This window comes from Neolamprologus brichardi, chromosome 8, assembly GCF_056152115.1.
Source record: "Neolamprologus brichardi isolate AB-2024 chromosome 8, ASM5615211v1, whole genome shotgun sequence".
NCBI classification, from domain to species: Eukaryota; Metazoa; Chordata; class Actinopteri; order Cichliformes; family Cichlidae; genus Neolamprologus; species Neolamprologus brichardi.
This window is the reverse complement of record NC_142111.1, coordinates 1,668,875-1,694,626: the sequence shown is the minus strand read 5'-3', so window position 1 is coordinate 1,694,626 and position 25,752 is coordinate 1,668,875. Positions and strand designations below refer to the sequence as shown.

The window sequence follows — 25,752 nt, the reverse complement described above, 5'->3', positions numbered from 1 at the left end:
CAGGTGCAGTTCATGCATTTTTTGACTGAATATGAAGGATGGACATGCCCGTTCTGATGCATTGGTATTTACTTTGAAGACTACAGGTTAATATTTTAGCCAGATCTATATTTTCTGGAGCCAAAAGTGACCATATATGGCTAAGAAAGTGGGGGCATTCACTGCAGTTGAGCCAGGACCATAGCATAGGACCATAGCTATCATTATAGCAACCACTATAATGATAGCTCTCAGTGAAAAGCAGTGAACTTAACTGATCAGTAAAAATATTTATTTGGGACTATTGTTTTTGTTTTGACAAATGCATTATCAATAAAACATCATAGTTGAAATGAAACACTGAAGACTTCCCTGTTTTTAGGGGTAACCGTGCCAATCGGCATGCATCAACACACACTTGCCAACTGTAAACAATTACTTCATGTGTAGTTAAAGCTTCCATTTGTTTATGAGAAACATGGCTGCAGTAGCTTCAGCAGGAGATAACTGTAAGAAGTTATGGCTCCAGAAGTGAAATAAAAAATGGCAGATTCAGTGGTGTAGCTCCAGGTCATGTTGCCAGGCAATTTGAATACTTAACTTTATCATACCATAGGGATTAGTTTGACACAAAGTTGCCTTTGTAGTGCAACCTCTGCTCTGGCCATTATTCAAAGCTTCAAGTTACACAATTTTTAAAATGTATCCATACTTCTATGACTTTCCAATTCGCACACTTTAGTAAATTTGCTGATCTTGTTACCAAATGTATCCTTAAAATATTAGTTAGCAGCAGGGCCAGTGCTGATGTGATTAAAAACAGCAGTAAGACAGTCAACAGTTACACAGATTCAGTGTGTTACATTTGGTTTCCACGTCACAGTAGGCATGAAACAGCACATTATTATAACTGTAAAATTTTAAAAATTTTATTCACAAATTTAAATGCAGGTTTTACAATCATTCTGAGTGTGTAAGAAGCAGGTTGGCTTTTCAGTTTGTGCAGCATCCCTCCTGTAGTCAGTACCCGCCAAGTCCCGTGTATATTCAGCGTTACACCTACAAAAGTACAATGCGACCCAAAAAGTGACACACGTGATGTAAATTTTGCAATGAATCAACAAAATGTTGTCAAGCAGCTGACAAATGGAGAGAGAGAGAAAAAAAGCACCCATTAACAGCGTCGCTTATACAAGTTCAACCGAGTTGGATCCACACTGAGATGTCCCATTTATGGCCCAACAAACAACACAGCACTTCACTTTGCATTAGCTGAATTAGCTTCAGAGTGAAGAGGTGTAGTTACTTTTACCAAAAATAATGTGGTGACATTTCTGATTAATCATACTGGGCTGAATATTGAATACAAGTGCATTCTTAAAGCAAATTTTAAATGTTACAGTTGATCTCAGCTGCTGCTAGCAAACGTTTTTTGTTATTTATTAAGGAAATCTCTATTTGTTTGGCTATTAAGCTCCCTGTTGTGGCAGAAACATTCACTCAACATTCACTTTTAACATTTCAGCATTTTGGTAAATGTGGATTTTTTGCAAAAAGATTTGAATATTCTAGAGGTAAACAGAAAACTAAGGCTAGCAGCTAGTTAGCTTTTTCTTTTTTATATTATACAAATGCAAAAATAAATTTTCTATTTGAACACTTAAAGTTGTTTCATGACCTCAATTACTGAACTAGAAGGTTTTTATTAGAAGGGCTGGTTAGTGACTTGTTTTACTTTTCAACAAAGCTGTGCTAATTATTTCCACTCTTTCTGCTTTACTTAGCTAAACTGCTACCAGCCAAAGCTTTTGATTCACCGTACAGACTTAAGAGCATTACTCCCACTTTGAAAGAAAAGAAAAGAAAAAGGACTTTGCTTTCACAAACTGAACAAATTAAATAAATAAATAAATAATCAAAATGTGGAGATAATGCTGAGTCACTTGTATGCCAAGACTTCATTATCCATCGGGTAAATGGGATGCTAAGACTAGAAGCCAGTTACCTTAAATTAGCATAAGTTTAAACAGGAAAAACTCTGCTAGTTTCTATATAGAGAAATTACAGTCAACTAGTCTTCTGTCTTCCTCTTTTTGAGTTTGGTTTTGTAACAAGAACTAAATGTATTCATTGTCAAAGTGCAAAATGTGAGCCAAACCAACTGAGAAAGTATCAATTTTGCTGGAACTTTTGTTTTTACCTTTAGTGCCCGGGAAACTCCTATTTTAATAACAACCAATAATTTTCCTTTTTTTCTATTTGTGAACAATTATTATAGTAAAAAATGTCATGTCATTTGCTACAATCAGTCAACAAAGCTGACATGTCAAAATTTTCCTATGGCAACAAAACTACTACTACTAACCAAAGTGGTATAAGTAACAGTGACAAAATGTGTTATTTTTACCCTTTTATATAAACAAACTGAAAAGCACTGATTGACAGACTCAGACGCCTTCATCCAGACCTTATGCTAAGCTAAAGCTAACCAGCTGTGTTCTGTAGCTTCACATTTACCATACAGACATGTATCACTCTTCACTCAACAAGAAGGTAGATAGCTATTTACAAATATGCCAAATTCTTTAAGCTGTGTTGATCAGGCAAATATAAAAAAATCTGCAAAACAAAACAAAAAAATAATAATTAAGGAAATTATGTATTGCACAATGTCAAGGACGTGTGATTTCTTTTGCTACTATTCTGTACAGTTTGTGAGTCTGGCAGGTTGTGTATATACAATTTCTACAAGAAAATTTAGTAATACTAAGGTGGCATTCTGTTTGGGGCTGTAGATGTTTCTGCAGATAATTAAGACCAAAGTGAAGAAAAACAGTCATCTTCATTCTGATCCTGCTTTTAAACGCTTAGTATGGTACACTAGTATACACAAATACTTGATATATATGAGACAACAATATGTGCACACATACAGATTCTCTCCAGTTTCAGAGGCACTCCCTATTGTTAGGTCAGGTGGTGTTAGTTGACAAAAATCTCTAAATTCTCATTCTAACTATCAGAATCATCTGTGTGATTAAAAATATCCATCCTTTGTAAATTCCTCGGAAGACGTCTTAAAAAGCGGCAAGTTGTCCTTTCAAAAAATAACTTGGTCTTTTATATTCCCCTTGTGTTTTGTTTAGGAGGAAATCGTCCATGTCCCTCAGTGCAGGTCGATGAAATCTGAATCACTGTTCATACCTCCAGCCAACCACCTTTCCATAGAGGCCCCCTCCCACCCCAAAAAATTCCTTTTTTTCTTTTTCCTTGTTCTCCCTTCATTTAATGCTCTTTTTACAGAGTCTGTCAAGATAGCGAGAAGTGAAACAAAAAACTTCTCTAACTGCCTTGAAAATAAAAAGACTGTAAAGAAAAACAAAACAGGTTGTTTAATAGGAAGTCTGAAGAGAGGTCAAAGGTCATATTTTCTCGTCGGTCATCTCCAGGAACTGGGCATACACATCTCTGGAACACTCTCCTTTTTGGTTGAACAGAAACTTGTAGTAGCTGCCATCAGCACAAATAGCTATAAAGTGAAGAGAAGGAGAAATTAATTAAAAATGAGTGTTTGTACAAATACCACACAAAGAATTCACCATATGGTACTACATCAGATTAGGAAGTTATAAAAATTACAAAATATTGCCTTTACATGATTGACAGATTATTCAATTCAATTTAAAATTTTTATCATTAGAGAAAAAATTACCAATAATCATCCCACAGATGTAATATTATCTACAGCTACTCTTAGTACCATTGATGTTAAATTAGACTCTTTTTCTCCAATTGATCTTTCTGAGTTAACTTCAATAATTACTTCCTCCAAACCATCAACGTGTCTTTTAGACCCCATTCCTACAAAACTGCTCAAAGAAGTCCTGCCATTGATTAATTCTTCGATCTTATATATGATCAACCTATCTCTAATAATCGGCTATGTACCACAGGCCTTCAAGGTGGCTGCAGTTAAACCTTTACTCAAAAAGCCATCTCTAGACCCAGCAGTCTTAGCTAATTATAGGCCAATCTCCAACCTTCCTTTCATATCAAAAATCCTTGAAAGAGTAGTTGTCAAACAGCTAACAGATCATCTGCAGAGGAATGGTTTATTTGAAGAGTTTCAGTCAGGTTTCAGAGTTCATCACAGCACAGAAACAGCTTTAGTGAAGGTTACAAATGATCTTCTTATGGCCTCTGACAGTGGACTCATCTCTGTGCTTGTCCTTCTTGACCTTAGTGCAGCATTCGATACTGTTGACCATAATATCCTATTAGAGCGATTAGAACATGCTGTAGGTATTACAGGTACTGCACTGCAGTGGTTTGTATCATATCTATCTAATAGACTCCAATTTGTGCATGTAAATGGAGAGTCCTCTTCACACACTGAGGTTAATTATGGAGTTCCACAGGGTTCAGTGCTAGGACCAATTCTGTTTACATTATACATGCTTCCCCTAGGCAGCATCATTAGAAGACATAGCATACATTTTCACTGCTATGCAGATGACACCCAGCTCTATCTGTCCATGAAGCCAGATAACACACACCAATTAGTTAAACTGCAGGAATGTCTTAAAGACATAAAGACTTGGATGGCCACTAACTTTCTGCTTCTTAACTCAGATAAAACTGAGGTCATTGTAATCGGCGCTGAAAAGCTTAGAAATATGGTATCTAACCAGATTCTTACTCTGGATGGCATTACCTTGGCCTCCAGCAACACTGTGAGGAACCTTGGAGTCATTTTTGACCAGGATATGTCCTTCAACGCACATATTAAACAAATATGTAAGACTGCGTTCTTCCATCTGCGCAACAACTCTAAAATCAGAAATATCCTGTCTCAGAGTGACGCTGAAAAACTAGTTCATGCATTTATTACTTCCAGGCTGGACGACTGTAATTCATTATTATCAGGATGTCCAAAAAACTCACTGAAAAGCCTTCAGTTAATCCAAAATGCTGCAGCAAGAGTCCTGACAGGGACTAGAAAGAGAGAGCATATTTCTCCTGTTTTGGCTTCCCTTCATTGGCTTCCTGTTAAATCCAGAATTGAATTCAAAATCCTGCTCCTCACATACAAGGTCTTAAATAATCAGGCCCCATCTTATCTTAATGACCTTGTAGTACCATATCACCCTATTAGAGCACTTCGCTCTCGCTCTGCAGGCCTACTTGTTGTTCCTAGAGTATCTAAAAGTAGAATGGGAGGGAGAGCCTTCAGTTTTCAGGCCCCTCTTCTGTGGAACCAGCTTCCAGTTTGGATTCGGGAGACAGACACTATCTCTACTTTTAAGATTAGGCTTAAAACTTTCCTTTTTGCTAAAGCATATAGTTAGGGCTGGACCAGGTAACCCTGAATCCTCCCTTAGTTATGCTGCAATAGATGTAGGCTGCCGGGGGATTCCCATGATGCATTGAGTTTTTCCTTTCCAGTCACCTTTCTCGCTCTCTATGTATTAACAGACCTCTCTGTATTGAATCATATCTGTTATTAACCTCTGTCTCTCTTCCACAGCATGTCTTTATCCTGTCTTCCTTCTCTCACCCCAACCAATCACAGCAGATGGCCCCGCCCCTCCCTGAGCCTGGTTCTGCCGGAGGTTTCTTCCTGTTAAAAGGGAGTTTTTCCTTCCCACTGTCGCCAAAGTGCTTGCTCATAGGGGGTCATACAGGGCTCGCAAAATTTTAAAATCTCTGGTAGCCCTTCGGGCAGGCATTCTTCCATTTTTGGTAGCCCAAAATAAATTTAAGTAGCCCGAATAAAAAATAAAGCAATTTTTTTATGTTTTGTTTCCGTTGCAATATTATACATTAAAGTATAATATTGTGACGAAATATTGTTACAAGAGAAACAAAATTAATCTCTCACCTCCAAAATTAATCAAAAAAAATTGTTAAAATACAAATCACAACAACTGTATAAAAATTACAAACATCAACTCAAATACTTGGTTCAAATTGAACAGAAATTTCTATGAACTTGTAAGAACTGTGTAGAACATAAATCAGTCTGTGTCAGATCCTGAATTTGAAATTTCCACTGAAGTCACGGGTAAGAAGTAAGTGGAACCAAGATCTAGGCCATTTGCTTTTTGAAGTTTGCAAAGACTGCTAAATTTTACCAATGGTAGTTCACTCTTTGCAACATAGCACGCTGTTCTAAACAGATTTTTTAGGAGTTCTTGTTGTGCTTGGTTTATTTTTAGTATGTTTTTTGCAATTGCTGTTTGTTCTGGGAAAGATACTGCAGACTGGGCAATAATGCATTTCTTGCATTTCTCATGGGTTCTAATGGGGGCCTTTCTTAAAATGACTGGTCCCAGTAACAAAGGCGCTTGTCGACTCAGAAATCAAATGAAACTCACAACACACCTGGCAGAACATCATGTTATATAGCTCGTCGTATTCCAGCCACAGAAATTATTTTGTCCATGAAACCAAAAAAGCTGCACTTTCTTTTTGCCTCATAGTCTGATTTGTCATAACTTTTCCGTTTTGTGGTAAGCTTTTCTTTGGCTGCCCCTTCTTCACCCTGACCTGTCTTATTTGGCTCAGCAGAACTAAAATACCAGCGTAAATCCTGCTGCTTTTACACACGTACTTACATAACGGTCAGCGATTCTTTGCGCACTCAACCTCTCACATGTTTAAGCTTGCTGCAAGAGATTTCACTTGTCGCGTTTGAATAGTAAGCTAATGAGTGATAAGACGATGTCACAGTGCCGCTGCTCTCTACACACCGTTCGCGCGATCGCAAAATGAAACTGAAAGCAAAAAGCAAGCGCAAATTCAAACGCGATTTCAATATGTCACATATTGACAGTGGCTCATCGATGCCAATGACATAATTACTCAGCTACATTGGCGAAAGAATGCAAAAGCATAGACATATATTTTCCTTCCTATGATAGCCCGACGGGCAGGGCTGAGTTAGATTTTGGTAGCCCGACTGGAAAAATCGCTAGCCCCGGGACGTCGGGCTAGCGATTTTGCGAGCCCTGTCATATGATTGTTGGGTTTTTCTCTGTATCTATGAAGCGCCTTGAGGCGACTTTTGTTGTGATTTGGCGCTATATAAATAAAATTGAATTGAACTGAATTGAATTCAGTTTTATTTATATAGCAGCAAATCACAACAAAAGTCAGACATGACCAAACACTGCTCCTCAGTGAATCAGAGGCACTCGCTAGTTTCCAGGAAGAGAAGGTGAATAGCTGATGGGTACCAAATTCACAAAGGCCTATTTACTTGACTCTACTTGGCTTTTAGGGTTTTCCATTAGGTGGTAGCACCTTACCAGGTACCTAGTAGTGATGTCACTGAATGAGTCATGAGAGTGCCTCCATCACAAGAATCAAACCTGCCATTTTTAAACCTGACAATAACGACTCAAGAGGGTATTCAATTGTAATTGAAAACTACAAACAAGCAGAACAGAGTTGAGTGGGTTCTAGTGGAAAAGAGGCAAAAATAGGCAAAAATAAAATGTGTAAAATAACAGCATCTACATCTTATGTTATGTAAAGACCCTACAATAATACAGAGGAAGCAGAGAAAACCCCAACAATCATATAAGCGAGCGCTTTGCCAACAGTGGGAAGGAAAAACTCCCTTTAAACGGGAAGAAACCTCCAGAAAAACCAGGCTCGTGGAGGTGCAGCCATCTACCATGACCAGCTTGGGGTGAAGGAAGGAAGACGGGACAAAGACACACCATGGAAGAGAGCCAGAGAAGCAGCAGTACAACTAAAACTCAGTGACTGATTGTGTGCTTTGTGCCCATACAAGTCAATCTCACAAGAGTGAGAAAAGACCAATAAATTCAAACGTTTGTTGTGATCTAATGAGCTCTCTCAAATGCAACATCGTCTGCAACTGACAAACACCGTTACATGATCAGACGATGAGTTGGACATTACAGAAAATATCACATGTGTCTGGAACCTACCTATGACGGCATTGGGCTCTGTTCCAAAGGCACACACACAGGGAGAGCCTGAGGGCACCTGGAACTTGGAGAAGCTCCACTTCGAGCTGAAATATTTAGGCAGGAAGCTGGCTGAGGCCAAGCTGCAGAGACAAAGATAAACAGGGTGTTTTAGGCTTTATGCTTATAACACTGCATTGGATGTAATTACTACGCAACAGATTCTTCCCATCATCTAAGTTCAGAAAAAAGAAACTTAAGCAAAGACCAACCTTGACTGTTTGTTCCTTTTTGGGTCCTCTGCAGCAAATATGTGCACTGTGCCATGGTCACTGGACACACAGATGAGGGACGCGTCCTGATTAAAATTAATGCTGAAAAGACAGCAGACCAAGAAAATAACACACTGTCAGTAACTCAGATACACAGAGGGACAAAGTAAAACCTGCAAACTGGTTGCTCTATTAATGAGTGTGCGACACAGTAAGTACATAACATTAAAGCTTTGCTAGACAGGCACTGAAAGATACAGTTAAAGCTTTCAAAACAGTACAGACCATACCCTGATTTCTTCCTAAGACCAAATTATATGGGTCTCCCTCCTATAGACTCATCACCAGCAGGAGGACCATACTGCCCATACTGCATATTGTCAGGTGCCCTGTTCAGTCCAATCCCTGGCTATAGAGGCTGGGCTAGGACAAGGAACCTCACCTTTTGGTGGGAAAGGAACTCGAGGCAGTGTGTCAGGGTGAAAGGCACTGGCTAGATAATATTCAGTGTTCAACTCAAGCTTGGACCCTAGAACCAGTCTCTTGAACAGGAGCTGCGTTCCAGTCTGGAGCTGCATTCATTAAAAGGCAACAGGCAGTGATGGGTACCTCGGCTCGCTGCATGTGTATTGGGTTTTTTTCCCCAGTTGACGATGGGTTTGCATCGCTGCTCCTCCAGTCAGGTATATGTCCTGACTGGCACTTGTGCTTCTGTGCTGAATGACAATTCACACTACCCACCCTTCTTGCAAGTTCTGGGTGCGGTGCTGGAGGTTTCCCCACCCAAATGTCTAACTAAAACACTTCAACTCTCACAGTGAGACCTCGGGGGGCTGATCGAGTGAAGAGAGGAGCTGTCAACTGATCGGACCTAGTGGTGGTGAGGGAGGAAGCTGCTCAGGCCCGGTGTGCCCAAATGTTTATTGAGGTTGCACTGGGAGCATCTGTCAGTCTGTGATCTTCAATTCCCACATCTAAGCAAACTTCAATAGCATTCCAAGGGAGGCTGGGAATATCATGTCTCAAATGCCTCTGTAACATCACATGGAGATCTGGGATCTGAGTGGTAGTTCCCATCCTCAAAGAGGTGCACTGGAGAGCGTACTTCGATTCGGGCATTTATAGGTGCTCACATTAGTTAATCTACTGGAAAGGTCTATGCCAGGTTCTCGAGCCTGGCTTGTTGCTGCGAACAAATGATTAACTGTACAGTTACAATGAAGGCTTGGTCCACATTGTTAAGTCCAAGCTGGACTTATTCCCAGCTGGACCTCGACAAGAGCTGCCTTTTTTCTCTGATTCTTTTCATAATTTTTATGGACAGAATTTCTAGCATAGCCAGGTTGCAGACAACTTTAGTGGGCTCAGTATCACATCTCTACATTTTACAGGTGACATGGTTCTCTAAGCCTCGAGCTAACCTCCAGCTAGCACTACGGCGGTTCACAGGAGAGTGTAAAGCGACAGGAAGGAAAATTAACACTCCCAAATCTGAGGTTATGGTTCTCAGCCAAAAAAGGGTGGAGTACCCTGTCTGGGCCAAGGACAAGCTGCTGCCTGTGGAGGACTTAAGTAAGACTCTTGGCGTCTTGTTCACGAGTGAGGGAAGTGGGAGATTGAAAGACAGATTGTAGTGGTCCGCTGTGATAAACAAAACGCTGAGCATAAAAACAAAGTTGTCGATTTATTGGTTAGTCTATGTTCCTACACACAGAATGAGACTGTTGATACAAGCAGCAAATATTAGCTTTCTCTGAAGGGTGGCTGGTCTTTGACTTAAAGATAGGGTAAGAAGTTCAGCCAGGAACTCAGAGTAGAGGAACTAGCATTGACAGAGCTAGCTTGCTAACTTATTATTCAATCATTTTGACATGTTTCTCATGCTGTTAGCATTGTGCTAAGCACTTACCAGTAAATGTTAGCTGCCTGCGAGCCTCGTCTTAGCTCCTGTATGAGCTGACCTGCAGATGTGTCAAAAATTCTAATGAGTGTCCCCTGTGGAAATACACAGAACACAGGTTAGTAAGAAATACAGCAAAATACACAACTGAAGGAGTGTTCCTTTACTACTACTTTACTTAATTTTCTAAAGTCCGTACTTTCTCTGACGCAGTAGCTATTCTTGTGCCCTGAAGGTTGAGCGCTATGCAGCACAGTGCCCCCTCATGGGCAGGGATGTCAACTGGAGGCTTCTCTGTGTTGGCAAGGTCCACAATCTGTACGTGGCCTGAATGCGTCCCAGGGAAGGCCAACAGAGAGTTGTTGCTGTTCGGACACAGCACACACAGACCTGAGGAGGACAAGGAGAGAAAGTGAGCAAGTGTTGAAAATGTCACACACCTGAAGAACAGCACTTCCACAAAAAAAAAAAAAAAATTTTGTTGCTCTTAAACAAAAGGAACATTTTTAGCCACTGAGCTCAGTTTTTTTTTTTTTCACTTATTCTTTTGACCAGAGCAGCAGAACATTTGGGACTACAGTTTTGTTGATTAATACGTTTCCAAAGAATCAGCATGGTTTAATGGCTTGAGCAAGTCACACTTTTATTCAAAGGGTAAACTGACCTTTGGGATTGTAGCAGGTCTCAAACACATGCAGCTGATGTGGGTTGTGGGTAAAGGTGAACACTTTGATCATTGAGTCAAGGACCACCACAATCCTAAGAACCAGGGACAACCGACACACAAGCAAAAATGTAAACTATTAAGTAATGCCAAAAAAAAGGAAAAACAAAATTTAAGAGTTCATTTTTTGGATTTAAATCTTTATCAGCCTGTCTCACTGATATTAAGATCCTTTATTTTATTCATTTACTCTTTTTTTAAAATGGAGTGTGAATAAAAACAACCACGCTATCAGCAAACAAAAAGATCAGAATACAAAAAAGAGAAAAACAATCATTAAAACTGCTGCAATAATAACTGAGCTACCTGTCACGTCGAAGTTTCACTGCTTTTACTTCTGTTGAGAACTCAATCTCAATGACAGTCTTCTTCTTCAGGTCATCCCAGATCATCACTGGAGAACAAAAAAGCCGTCACATATATAAAACATACTGCATGTTCTACAGGAAGTGGCATTATAGTGTTGCAACATATACAGCATTTAACAGACCTTAGTCATACTGTGCAAAATGTGAAAGTATGGTGGAAAAGCAAAACAAAGGGTTATCTGCCTTGGACCTGGAGATATCCCATCAAACTGATATGTGTTTTGCTTCTCTTCCATTGTAATTTCTCAAAACATTACTTTAAGTACTAACAGCAACATCCCACTGAAATCCATAGTTAACACCCTTTGGAACAAAAGCTGCAGAGTGGACATTTATAATCTGTGGCTTTTAGTACAAATTTAGTACAAATTTCACTGTGTATGACAATGACAGACAAAAAAAAGAATCTTTCTTAAAATCTAAAAGTGATCATTTGTCAGATTACAGGACTGATTTAAATCCAGTATTGACGGTAAAGCAAACAAAGCTGACAAAACATACCTTTGTTAGTTGGGTACTTGGGTTTCTTGCCTCCTCCCACTAGTGCTAAATAGTTACACCTGAACAACATCTCCACGTGGCCAACCCCACCCTCGAGGAATTCTGAAAATGACATTAATGGGCAGTAATGTAAAATACTGTAAAAAAGTAAGTGACAGTAGTAGGTAAAAAGAAAAAAACAAACAAAAAACTGTCTGCACTGCTTGCAGTCTCTAACTGTGGGTTAGCTCGGAGAAAGGAGAGACTGCAGACCTAAAGCAGTTAAATTTGAGTTTAAAGAAGTGGAGGTCATGTGCTTGGTCACATGACACGTGCCGTCTTAGCCATGTGCTGGGTAAAATGTCCTCCATGTTTCAGGACTTGCAATGCAGTTACAACACTGACTTCCTGTAAGCAGCAGGCGCCAAGTTCTAACAATTATTTTGCCTTTGTTTTAAATCACTGAACTCTACACTGTAGGGTATTCATCGTTTACATTCCATTTAATAATGTAAGACTTTTACTCAGATACTGTTTTTTTCTTACTCTATTTTATTGAGCTATACATTGTTTGGCTTTTTTGTGTTGTTTTTACTGCTGTAACACAGGAAATTACCAACTTCTGTGATAAAGCATATCTTATGATTTATTATGTACTAAGAAAATTATTTAAATCAAACTGTAAAGTAAAAATATATCATCACTCAATGTGCCTTCTCATGCAAACAGCTGTATGTAAAGATCTCTGGGTTTCCCCACACATGGACTTTAGTAGGGTGTGTTACCCAGCTATAAAGAAGGCTCCCCAAGTGTACTCTGATACTGGACAATGCCCTCATTCTTATTTTAGGGTCACTTGCTGCTAGACAGCCAGTTCCTGTCCTTCCTATCCAGGCTTTTCAGGGTGCTTTTTTGGTGGTCCTCATTTTCACTCAACTGTCTTGAGTCTTGCAATCAGATAGACTCCAACTCCACAGTCTTTGACTGCAGCCGACAATCCACTTTCACAAGGAATGTCCATTAAGAACTGCAAAAACTGAAGGGGGGCTACTGTCACCAGCTGCAGCCCATGATGGTAGAGGATTTTACTGGAAAGGCAGCTGATTATTGCTTCAGCACTTATCCTCACACACATACATATAAGTATGATACGTTTTAATATTTCTAACAAAGCATGGGTGCTTATCCATTCACGTGAACAGACAAGTATGCCCATGTCACAAACACAATGTAAACACAGTAATCCACATACTGAACTACTTTTGGGAATTTAAAAATGGTTTGTTAGTGTTGGTCCATTTTTATTATATTTGTCCTCTTCAAATTAAACAAAATCAAGGAATTCTTGTGGAATTTCTTTTCAAAGACTGTTTCTCTGTCACTGACTTCTTTTTAAAACGGTTTAAAATTTCCACACTGCTTCTTCTAATCCATTATCTAGTATGTGAGCAAACCAGTTACTGTAGAAAATAGTATTTACTGAGTCTGAGGCGTAAAATCCCTACCAACAAAAAAATATGACCAATCTTTGCAGTCATGTTACCTTGTTTCTCCTTCTCTTTGAGAGGATCCGTGTTGTACACACGAAATCCATTCTCCATACCGCAGGCAAAGCATCCTGTAGAGAGACACCGAGGTCAAACAGCAGAAATCACAAGATGAACACAAGGTTAATCCACTGTTCTTGTCATACGATGTGGTTCTCGCAAATGACTTTACAATATCAAGTCATCTCAAGATTTACAGTAACGAGGACGCACTACATGAGGACACTGGGAAGAATGATATGCATAGACAAGTGCAGCCCTTATATAGAAAGTGTTTGGATCTCTTCTGGAATTCATATGAAACTGCCGCATCATATGTTGACAACGACGACAGTGACGTTTAGTGCCATGGCCCCATAGTGTAGTAACAATAAGTTAACTTCAATCTTCACAAATGTGGCTGACGAGTAACTTTAACAAAAGGTTATGATAGATGCTGACCGCACGGTCAGGAATCACACTCCAACTTTACGGCCTGTGTAAACGTTGGTGGGTGGGGAGCTAGGAAAATGTCGATTTAACATAAACTACAAATGAACAACATGTTATCTGTATTTTAGAAAATGGACAGTCATAACGAAAAACTGATCACCGGGAAAGCTAACATAAAATTATGCAATTAAGGTGCATTAATGTCGGTTTAGCGTTCATTTACCGAAGGGAGCTGTTAGCATTGCTTAGCTAACACTTGCTGACACCCGTTGTGGTCACAGTAATGACTAGTGCGATAAAAACTTAGCTTATATTAGCATTTGTGCTAAGTTTAAATACAAATCAGTTCGTTAATTACCTCGTTATAGAATTCGACCATTATTTTATCATGTCTGTACCAAATTTTCTAGTTTCTAATTAAGACTCGATAACTGGTTAGCTGAAAACAAAAACGCTAACTATTTTTCGGATAGGTTAGCCTAAGCTAGTATTAACGTTGAGCGCTTAAAGTTAATGTTTCAAGAAGAGAGAGGACGTAGCCATATTTTCACAATGGACTACAATATCTGAACGTGAAAAACTGCAGTTGTTATTTTAGGTTTTATATTTGAAGACGCTGGCTTAGTAGTGATAGATTAGCATCAACGATGCTCCCAAATCACGTTTGGGAGGACAAACCCCCCCACCACGACGCTTCATACCATGATCCTGGTTAAATCCAGCATAGAGGAGTCCATTCCCGTGCGGATTTGAAGGCAGTAAATTCATTATTGTGACAGAACAACCGAATGCAAAACAGCGGTAACAAGTTAATCCAACAACTGCTGTCTGAGAAGCTAACTGGCTACCATTCCTCCTGACTGTGCTGAATAGGGAGGAGGAAAACAAACGAGGCTGGTTCCTTCTCAGGAAGCGCTGTCACCAGTCGGGAGATCAAAGAGGGTTTGCGCCATCCGCTAGCGCATTCAAGAGACGAGAGCAAATGCTGAAATAATTGCAAAAACTTCGTTTTTACGAAATGTTGCTTTCCGACTTAACTAATAAGCGGGTTTTTAAGATCCAAGGGAAAGTCCATCAATATGTAATGCAATCCCATTCTATTGCCCTGCAGTTATACGTAATATATACCAAGCACCACGGTTTAATCTGTATTTACCGTCACAAAAGTGCATTAAAATATTGTATTAGAAATCATATGACAACTCACCGCCGATATAGCCCCAGTGGCCTAATGGATAAGGCACTGGCCTCCTAAGCCAGGGATTGTGGGTTCGAGTCCCATCTGGGGTGATACATTTTAAAATGAATTTAGTAAGCCGTGGTAGAAAACTTGAAATTTAGACCAACACAACAACTGGTTTATGATCAGCGGAATCCTGGAGGGTCGCTCATCTTTATTTAATAGGGAACTGTAGCATTACATAGCCTAATGTGGCAGTTCTCGAAGTGAAACATGAATGTATAAATACAGCAAAAATAAAACGTCATCAGTGTTCAGTTATGTTCACACCGAACGTGATAGTACGCGAACAAAAACGCGCCAGACGCCCTAAATTTGACACGTGCAAATTCGCAGCTCGACGCATGTCCAATACTGGTGGTAAATTTGCTTCTTGTTACTGAATCGGATTTTAATGAGTCACTCACCAAAATGAATCGATTTTGAGTTACGATTCAGCACAGGAGGGAGGGGGTTAGTGAGTGAGTGATTCGTTCGCTCTATGATTCAGCACAGGAGGGAGGGGGTGAGTAGCTCAAATGTGCTGTTAGCATGTTAGCAGAGCGATGCTACTGTGAACCGAAGAGCTATTTTCTTGATGTGAGCTTCTACTCAGGGTTTTTTCTTCCAGTTCAGAGCAGAAATTTTTTTGTTACGATACTGGATGTTGTGTTTTTCTCCACAATTTTAATTATAAGCTAGATACATTGCTGCTAACAGCAACAAGGATGAGTCAGTGAGTCAGTTGGGCTTGTGAATCATGATTCATGAGTCAGTAAAGTGATTCTCGAGTATTGAACGATTCGTTCATGATTCGCGCATCACTAATGTCCAATGCGAATCAATCGCGCGTCAAAATATGCAATTTTGACTCGCGTGAACCGGGAATGTGGGAGGAAGTTGTGCCAGACGGTATGTTTGCAAGATGGCAGCTGTCGAGCTAGCTTAGCGAAGAGAGAGTCTCCCTTCTCTATTTACTGTGGAGAGCAGAGCAGCGGCGTTAAGGTCCTCGCCGTACCTGGGTCCATCAGGTCTTCCATAGGCGTGAGCAGTTTGGTGAGTTTCACCATTTGCTCAAGGAGCTGCACCTGCAGAGCACCTGTCCATCTGCATGCAGTACGGTAGTCCTTTATTGATACTTGTGCTAATATATGCTAAACTATTGTTTATACACTGCTAACATGGATGTAGTATGCTATCAGTGAATACCATCGGTGTTTCCTGATATCAAACTGTGGTATGAGGACCATTGTGGGTTAACCTTTGTAGTGATACTCACTCCTTTTTGTTTATTTAGACCTGGTTTAATTCTGGTATAGATGAATATTTGTATATAATCCCCGCAGCTGTCAGACTCTATAACAGGGCTCACCAGCCTTTCTTAAAACTGAGCGCTAGATAAAACTGTGAACAGTTTGGTTCATTTTTCAAAAATATTAACAATGATTTAAGTAAGGAAAGGGCTACATGTCAACATACAACTCTTTATTTCTATTAATGTCTTACTTCATTCCTACCTGATTGACATGTTTAGGAATTATGAGTGACTGGCTCACTGTAGTTGTAAAAGTTGCTACCAATCAAATTATGATATGTTAAAGTTAAAACAAAACACAACTGTTTTATATTATATCTAATATATATTATGTAATTATCCTTATAATTACAAAATGTTTTATGTAAGATTTATGTTTTGTAATTTAAAACTGACATCACAAAAGTATTTTGGAATTTGAATAATGTATTTTGTAACTGCAGTACACATAATACTAATTTTGAACAATTTTGTCCAGGTTCCTTGCCACCGGGGACTCCTTCAGGACCATCGCGTTCAGTTTCAGAGTCGGTGTGTCCACGGTGTGCCAGATCACCCCCCAGGTAGCGACGGCCATCTGGGACTGTCTAGTGGACGACTTCATGGCTGTGCCTTCACCTGGAGACTGGTGGTCCATCACAGAGGGATTCCAGGAGCGCTGGAACTTTCCTCTCTGCTGTGGAGCTCTGGATGGGAAGCACGTCCAGACAAAGGCACCCCATATATCATATAGGAGACACACACATTGATATACACTAAATATTTATTTCATTTCTTTTTTTGTGGTGCCCAAATCTTTTACTTTGTGTATAATGTCTATTGATTATTTTAATATTTGTGTACAGCGCTTTGTGACTGCCTGTCTGTAAAAAGCGCTTAATAAATAAACTTTACTTACTTACTTTAGTTGTTCACACAAAGCATAAAGGTAAAAAAACCCCCAAAACAATATATACAGTGTTATCTTCATTTTAGATTTCAAAAAGTATTTGCGGCTCCCAGCGTTTTTTGCGTGGAAACCGGGTCCAAATGGCTCTTTGGGTGTTAAAGGTTGCAGACCCCTGGATTAGGGTCTTAGTCACTTATACTCACCTATGAAATATCTAGATATATCACCTTCTTTTAATTTGGCATTTTTTGATGATTTATCACTGCACTGACTTCTACCAAAGAGCAATTATTCCAGTCCAGTGGTCCCATATGGACATAGAAATCGACAATGGTATATTTTGTTAAAATTTTAATTTTATTATTTTTGCCAGCAATCCTTTACATTCTCTAAAATGTTCTAAATGCTTAACACCAAGTTAGTTTAGTAATCCTGAATTTACTAATAGCTATTTTCTTCTGCCATTTCCAAATTCTGTTAAATAATTGTAATTATTTAGGTTTTCTAATTTCATAAATGCAACAAACATGGTAAAGTTGATAACTAGCTAGTCACATATTAAGATGTTTTATTTACAATAGTAGTAATGCTAATTTATGACTGTTATTTCTGATTGTGTCAGCATTTTTCAAATTAGCTGGCAACTAACCATTAAAGGCTACTCTCCTACGAGTGCTGCAGCAAAATCCTTTTTGAAGAAAGACCACACAGGAGATTCATGGACGTTGTGAAGGAGGACATCAGGAGAGCTGCTGTGACTGTTCTTAGCATCCTCTGGACACGTCACGATGAAGGCTTCCTAAACAGAGCAGCTGAAAGCAGACATATGCCTGATGCAGCTTTTCATTTTTTAGGTCATCTAAAATTTTAAAACCTTTAGATTATGATACAAAAACCTTATTTCACTTATCTATCTTTGGTTGACTGTTGGTTGTCTAAGTTTATCTCAAACTGTGCCTATAAAACTTTTGTGGTTTACAATGCAGTCACTTGTAAAATTTATAACATTCTAATAAAAACTCTCCTACGTTTACGAGAAACCACCGATCCATCACAATCCACCGTGTTATTGCTTTACAACAAAGATGAACAAGTCACCAGCATTACGGGCTGACTGGCCAGATAGCTGCACTGGTGTTTTTCCCACATGGACAGGTTGTTTGCTGGATTTGGGGCAAAACAACTTACAATTTGCATTTTATACATCAGAAATCAATGAACTAACTGAAAAGATGCAGCAGACAGTGAAGTTAATGTAACATTGTTAAGACTCTGAAGTTGTGTGTTCCCGACTGCAGCTGGGATTCATCTGCATCTTTGGCCAGCTTTCCCCCATCCTATTACTAGATGATATGATATTGAAATTACTTGTGTTAAATAACTGACACTTGGAATCAAATGTTCAATTTATTACAGAAAAACATAATCAAAGGTCCCATGAAACCCACTTTCAGTGGAAACATTTTTATAATCATGGAGGTGTAAAATCAAAGCTGTGAAAATGTAACTACTGCTATTTGTCTAGCAACCTCACAACTAGATGGCCTCTTAGCTTTACAAGCTATAAGAATTTTTTCCACCAGCCAGTTTATTTCAAAGTTAGTGAAAGGACAGAATGTTGCCTACATTGTAAATGTAGGTTGATGTAGATGCTCTGATGTTCACTGCATAATTTTCACAGAAGTCATTGAAGCCTAGTCTTCTAGCATTAGGTCATCTGATGTACTAAACCATAGGCTGTCAGCACAGTTCCAGGTTGGTGGTCCAAACAGTACTATCAACATGGACTCTAACCCAACAAAGAGACCCATATAAATTTTAATGAAGACTACATTTAGAGTATGTGAGGCTTGTTTGACAGCCCCTACTGACAAAGAACTGAAAATAATTTGTGCTCTCAGTAAAAAGCCACAAGACTGCTGACAAACAGTCATTTTTCCTCAAAGACTGCAAACTCCTGATCTATATCCCAGCCGCCAGAGGTTATTTTGTGTGCCTTTTGTGTTTGTTTTAATATGTCAAACAGCTGTAAACAAAAAGCTGTGTTTTGTGATGTGATGTTGTGTGACAAGTAAGCCTCCAAATAACCTAGTAACCTAACCCTGTGTGATACCTAAACACTCACTGGCTTACTTTTACATTCTGTTCGCATGTCACCACTACAAAATGAGGAGGGGAAAAAAAAAAAAAAAAAAAAAAAAAAAATCACATTAGCATGGTGAGTCGCTAATCCGAATATCAGTTTGGTTTAAACAAACACAGGTCACAGCTATGTGGGGGAAAAAAAGTGATAGCAAAATATTAGAAACTGTGAGAAAAGAAAAAAAAAAAGAGTTAACTAATAAACAGTGATTGGTGTGGGTGTCTGCGTTTCCTTCCCCTGAAACATGCATAGGCAACTGCATTTCTAATTCATCTTAAAGCTGCACTTGCTAAAGCAGAGCTCAAAACCAGGAATAAAGAGACAACAAAAGAAATATAATATGGGACCTTTAAGGGTCATCCCATTTATACATACAAATCTTATGTAGAACAACAAATGTCTCTGTAAAAAATACAAGTTACATTTTCATAATGCACAACGCAATTACACACATTCTAGCAATCCAAAGCTGTGCCAGCCATAGGAAGAACAATAAGGCTGATAGTTTACAGAAAATGTCCTTCAACTGGAAAACTTTGTCCATCTCTTCGTCACCATCAACAAAGGTGTCCTTTCAGGGATAGGCCAAATCATCAGCTCTTCACTCTTTGCAAAGTTCTGGTCTACACCTAACACCAACATGGGCTGGTTAAGCTACAAATCCTTTTGGAAATATGTATTATGTCACAATGATCTATGCATGAACAAGTCTCCTGTGTCGTTTTAAGCCATGCAGGCTTGAAAACCCCTTATTGCACACTGCACAAACATATGGCCGTTCTCCAGTGTGGGTTCGCATGTGTAAAGTAAGAAAGCAAGATTGAACAAAGCCCTTTTCACAGATGTTGCACTTAAATGGCCTTTCTCCAGTATGGTATCTCCTGTGTATCTTTAATTCTGCTGCAGATCTAAATGACTTGTCGCAGTCGTCGCACTTGAAAGGCCTTTCGCCCGTGTGAATCAAAGTGTGCCTCACCAACGCGTCCTTGCCAAAGAAGCCCTTCCCACAGTGCTCACACGGGAAGCGCAGCCCTTTGTGATGAAAATTGTCGTGCTTCAGGAGGCACCTTCTTGAAGTGAACGTCTTCCCGCACTGAGGGCAGGTAAAGATCGGCGTAGGTTTTTCAGTCACGGGTTCTCCAGAGTGATGCACACGCTCCACATGTCTCGTCAGCGTGATGCCGTGCCGGAATTTCTTGCCGCACTCCCAGCACAGGAATGGGTATGCCTTAGTGTGTTTTTTCTGGTGCTCCACAAGATCAGAGTATGAACGGAATCTTTTACTACAATGGGAGCACTGAAATGGTTGGTAACCCGTGTGCTTCCACTCGTGTCTAATGAAACGCTTCAAACTGGCAAATGTAGTCTGACAGTGGGAGCAGGTAAATGGCTCGGTGGGGTTGTGGACGTCGATGTAGTGCTTATGAAGGGCCTTGAACACTGGGAAGTTCTCCTCACAGCGGTTACACTGAAAAGGTGTGTGGGATTCTTTGTGCATGGCCAATGCTTCTGAGTCACGTACCAGTTTCATACACACCTCACAGTAGAGCGGGTTGTGAGTCTGTTTGTGGGAATCTAAAGTTGATTTGTATCTGAACGCCTTGTCGCATTCATCACACCTGAAACAATGCTTAACATCGTCAGGCTTCTCAGGATCAACCTGCTGCTCATTGTAGCAAATGTTTCTTAAATGGAACCTAAATGTTTGTTTGCACTTGAACTCGACACTGCAGTGAGGACAGTAGAATGGACCCTCTAACACACTCTTCTGTTCTTCAGGGCTCTTCTGCCCTGGTTCTTTGGAAGCCCTCTCTGCAGGGGGAGAGTAATCAGGATCTTGGGAGGTATTGTCAACTGGCTGCTCTTCATTTGTGTCGTCGCAAGGAACCCCGCTTGATGACTGTTCGCCTTCGCCTGCTGGGGTGTCTTGCTCCTTGGCTTTCCTAACAGCCTTTGCCTTTGTCATGCTTGCACATCTGTGCTGCTGCAAGGAACGTAAGCTCTTGTAAAGCTTTTTGCATGAAGGACATGTAATGGGCAGCTCCTCGGAGTGCTGACTCATGTGTCGCTGCAAGAACTTGGCATGACTCACAACCTTGCTGCAGACTTTACAGGTTCTCTCATCCAAGTCGTTGCTTTTGGCTGGACCTTGGGGCCCGGCAAACTTTTTGGGTCCACTGCTGGTCGTACTGGAGCCCGGTGTCTTCCCAGATTTCCTCCACTGTGACAAGTACCGTTTCATCTTCAGCCCTCTGTTCTTACGCACTGATCTTTCTAACAGTGCGTCACTTTCTGGTGTTTCTTTTTTGCCCATCACTGCACTTTCTGCTTCGAAGTCTTCATCTACAGGACGTTTCTTTTTTCTCCCACGTCTGTTTGGCTTCTTCTCCACACCATCCAGCACAGTCACCTGGCCATCCTCGCCGATGATCAGTGTTCCTGATTGGTTGTCATTGCGGTCCTCTGCCATTTCGCTTTCGCTGGCCTCAGTGCCCTCCACAGTATCCATAACTACCACTGCATCAATTTCTGGTTTTACCTCACCAGTGAGGCCAAACCACTCAGGTTGCACACACTCCTCAGAGTTCCCAGTCCCCTCCACATACACCTCTTTGTTCTCAGATTCCACTTCCATCTCTGTGCAGACAGTATACACGAGACTGCTCTCTGCATCCGTTTCAGTTTGCTCATTGACAATCACGACTCTTTCCACAGGAGGGAGACACAGGGCAGACAAAATGCCACTGTCAACGATGAAAGACTCTGAAAGGAACAAGAATCATGAATGAATAAAACAGATTATGGGGAAAAAAACATGTTGAGAACTGATCCCGTGTTTTAAAATATTCAACTCACCAATGTCCTCTAATTGGGTGAGATCTTTTTGATTGTCAAGCAAGACTTTGAGCTCCTGAGGCTGAGAGAAAGCCCCCATGCATTCATTCAGAACAGATGAGGTGTCGTTGAGCAGAGAGGCAATCTGATGAAACAAAGGCTTAAGTAAAATACCAATCATAAGAGTCAAAAGCTCTGCAGTTTCTAAACTTTTGACACAATTCTTATTTTTTTGTTCATATTCTTGTTTTGCTCTGTAGACCTACTATAAGCTGGAGGGTCAGTCTAACATAACCCTGGAACAGATTGAGAACTGTTTGTAAAGTCACTTCTCTAAGCTCCCTGAGGCTGCATAGCAAGAAGGAAAAGTACCATCACCAGCAGCCATGACAGACAGTGAAGATGGACTTTGTCTGTGGGATGATAAACCTATTATAACAAATAAATTAAAGTAAAATGAAGTATTTTGGCAAATGAGTTGAACTGTGTGTGTACAGCCTTTCACTACTCAGAGCTGCAAACTGAATGCAAGAGATCACAAAACAACTAACAATGTTAAAGAAACTAATACTACTGGGAGAAATGCTCTTTGCTCAATATAAGACATTACATTTACCTGTTGGAGAGTTTTGGTTGGAAGAAGCTTTTCCAGTCTTGACAGAAACAACCACATCAGTGTCTGGATTGCTTTGTCATATGTGGGACCAAAGTCTCCAGGGAAAACATCCTACAACACAATTCAGTTTTATTTATATAGAGCCAAATTACAAAAAACATTTGCTCAAGGCAACAAATACAAACGTACAATTTTATTTTATTTTTTCCTCAAAAGGGATCATATTAACAAGGACCTGCCAGCAATCACATTGTCTCCGTATTCAGTTTTAACTCACCATGAAGAAATTTCTTCTCTCTTCGGGATCTCTCAGCAGATTTTGGACTAGGCCCATGAAATGAGAGTCTGACACCGGTTCAGCATTCTACAAGTAAAGAATTTAAAACAGAAGAGGTCATCGTGGAACTTCAGATTTTAACGAGGAATACTAAACGTCACAGCAGTTTTAACACATGACAAAAAAAGGTTTTCACCCACCTCCACGCTCCACAGTGATCTGAGCTTCTGCATCCGGTCGAGATGTGGTTGAATAACCTGCAGGTCCGCGGTCTCATCAGAACGACACAGCTCCAGGATCAACTGCAATCACCATTAATAAGTGAACAGTTAAGAGAAAAGATGCATTCCATTCACTCTGTGTTCTATAATGAATCTCAGGAAATGCTTCATGTTTAATATTCAACTTCTTCTTTTATTTATATACACGTGTGTGTGTGCATATATATATATATATATAATCATCTGACAATACATATAATATTGGCCATATTATATTTACATTACCAAAGTGAGATGACTTTAGTCTCATGAACAACTAATCTTAAATAACTGTTCAGTACAGAAATGAAGCCCAACAATCATGTTTTACAGTCCTGTGGTCTCAGCCTAACATACTCAACTAATCAAAGTGATGTCATGACAAAAATGAATGACCAACAAAACATTGTTTCTCCTTCATTTATGTCACACAAAGCTGTATGTAACGTTTCTTGCGGTTAGTATCATGGTTGCTAGGCAACCTGAACAGCGCGACGAAGGCTAGACCGTCCCATTTCACAAGCCTCTCACTTCCGCACTTCTCGTACTTACAGTACACACCGTACGTAGTGCGCGTACTTCAAGCGTGCGGTCTCTTAATTGGGACACAGCCATACTCTCAGTGAGTGAGTCAAAACAAAGACTGTGACAGCTTTAAGATAACGACAAAGGCAGCTGCAGGCAACCATTAATCTCGCTAAAGGATAACTATCATTCTTTCTCAACTTAGTGGGTTCTGCCTTTTGAGGTTTGGATTAAACAAACTAAGAAGAAGAATTGTTTATAGTAACTGCTGCAATTAAAATGAAAACCCAATTTATCATTCAACCCTACTGCATACATCAAAGGCTTTTTTCTGTTTAAAAGCCACAATTGTTGATCAGATATGAGTCTTCAGCTTCAAACAACACACTAACCCACCTGCTGTCACCCAAGGAGTATGTAATTAAAATGTATGTTAAGCTGCTAAACAAACAAGTGACAAAATACATGTATTAGTAACATGCTGGAGCGCCATGCGGAGCACCTAGATTCTGCCAACTCACTCGTGCTCTGAGTCCCAAGACGAGTTCAGCGCGCTGCCTCGTAGAGAGAAGCTGAGGAACAATTTCTGTGACCATAAACACAAACTCCTCAAGGAGCCCATAGTCTGACACAACCTTCTGCTCCACAGTCTGCCAGATGGCTGCAGAAACCAGCCGAATCGGTGAGACCAGGAGCCGCAAAGCAGAGAGGGGAAGAGAGGGGCCTGCAAGGAAAAAGGCATTTTTAAAAAAAAAGTGCTTGAAAGGCAATACGCAGTGAGAGTGAAGACAGGCCAACAACACAGACTTTCCCATTTAAGTTATCAATGGAGTGATGGCCACAAACTAAATTCCCTTTATTTAGTCACCGTCTTTATATTGGTTCCAAAAGAGAACGGAGATTCATGCATAGTAGACCAAGATCAAAAGTTTTTCACACAAAAAACCCATCACGAACTTACCAGCAGGATTAAAATAAAATGTTTTATTTTAGCTCGAATGGCCATTATTACCGATAACAAAACTAAGGTTTCACGTAACATTAAAGCGGAGTTATTCTTCAAAGAAAAACACAAATAAAAAGAAAAGCAACAACATAAAACGCTTAAATGCCGAGCTCCGGATAAAGCGGATGTGCCTGCTACTTTCATTTCCGTAACCTACTATTGAACCACTGTTACATGCCAATTTGAATGTTTAACAGTATAACTGCTTGCATACGTTGCTAATATGTTTGCATATCCCCTTCCCCTCCCACCCAAAACCCCCAAAGCAAATACATGAATCAGAGATTTACTCAAAACAGGCGGATTCACTTCAACGAGTGAATTGCTATCAATGACTTTTCCTAGCCTAGCCTAGCATTATCTAAGCACTATGGATAACTAATACTCACAAACGCTGAGTTAAACAATTAAGTCCAGCAACGTGTTTCCAGGCTAGTAAAAAGTAGAAGCAGTTTGTATTTTTTTATACACAACTCTGTAGTAAAATAATAATATAATAATAACAACCGCTACGGCTTTAGCAATGCTATTCCCGCGCGCGGGCTAGATTGCGGCCTAGCCAAACAAAATTGTATACAAGCATTTAAACTCACCAGGTAACTCGGAGACACCTCCGTCCATGCTGCGAGCTGTCTGCAGTTACATTACAATCAGAGAACATGTAATACTGTGACCGAAGTCAAAGTAAAGGTTTTAAATGGGTTGGGAGCCAGAAAGCGAAGTCACACAACTGATCTTTGTGCGTCAACTGTTGCCTTTCGTTCCATCTACAATAATTGTCCGACAACGGGAAATAGTCCTGTTATTCGTTCCGCATCGCGTTTTTTTTTTACATTTTATTTTACTGTGCTTTTGGCCTTTCGATCTCCACTCCCCTTTGTTTCTGTATGGCTAATAAAATTGCGAAATAGGTGTAGGAGCAACTTTGGTATGGCCATGTTTAATTCCTTAACAAAGCGTGAACTAAGCAAGCTTTCCACTAATTTATTTTAGTAGTCTTCAGGAATGGTTCTCCAGGCTTCTTG

The 25,752-nt window shown here is 40.0% G+C and overlaps 2 protein-coding genes, 1 long non-coding RNA gene and 1 other non-coding gene across 5 annotated transcripts; 2 read left to right on the top strand and 2 right to left on the bottom strand.

Moving 5' to 3' along the window:
* Positions 1–880: 880 nt before the first annotated feature.
* Positions 881–14,608, bottom strand: wdr45b (WD repeat domain 45B). 2 transcript variants are annotated; one of them, XM_006796927.2, is made up of 10 exons: positions 14,344–14,608; positions 13,207–13,281; positions 11,685–11,786; positions 11,122–11,209; positions 10,756–10,850; positions 10,291–10,481; positions 10,101–10,186; positions 8,192–8,293; positions 7,941–8,062; positions 881–3,508 (listed from the first exon to the last, which is right to left on the bottom strand). In XM_006796927.2, the coding sequence occupies exons 1-10, from the start codon at positions 14,408–14,410 to the stop codon at positions 3,402–3,404; spliced, it is 1,035 nt and encodes a 344-aa protein (XP_006796990.1). In that variant the 5' UTR covers positions 14,411–14,608; the 3' UTR covers positions 881–3,401. The 2 variants fall into 2 exon arrangements, with proteins under 2 accessions (XP_006796990.1, XP_087701377.1); XM_087845251.1 differs by lacking the exon at positions 14,344–14,608 and adding an exon at positions 13,866–13,921.
* Positions 14,609–14,859: 251 nt separating this feature from the next.
* trnar-ccu (transfer RNA arginine (anticodon CCU)) lies at positions 14,860–14,932 on the top strand. Its single transcript has one exon. It is a non-coding gene; the product is annotated as a tRNA-Arg (tRNA).
* A 481-nt stretch (positions 14,933–15,413) lies between these two features.
* LOC148101700 (uncharacterized) lies at positions 15,414–18,106 on the top strand. The gene is made up of 2 exons (XR_015719437.1): positions 15,414–15,977; positions 16,655–18,106. It is a non-coding gene; the product is annotated as an uncharacterized LOC148101700 (long non-coding RNA).
* Positions 18,107–19,542: 1,436 nt separating this feature from the next.
* LOC118454657 (uncharacterized) lies at positions 19,543–25,486 on the bottom strand. The gene is made up of 7 exons (XM_035910432.2): positions 25,321–25,486; positions 24,243–24,445; positions 23,137–23,238; positions 22,937–23,023; positions 22,660–22,770; positions 22,065–22,188; positions 19,543–21,971 (listed from the first exon to the last, which is right to left on the bottom strand). The coding sequence occupies exons 1-7, from the start codon at positions 25,346–25,348 to the stop codon at positions 19,903–19,905; spliced, it is 2,724 nt and encodes a 907-aa protein (XP_035766325.2). The 5' UTR covers positions 25,349–25,486; the 3' UTR covers positions 19,543–19,902.
* Between the last annotated feature and the right edge of the window lie 266 nt (positions 25,487–25,752).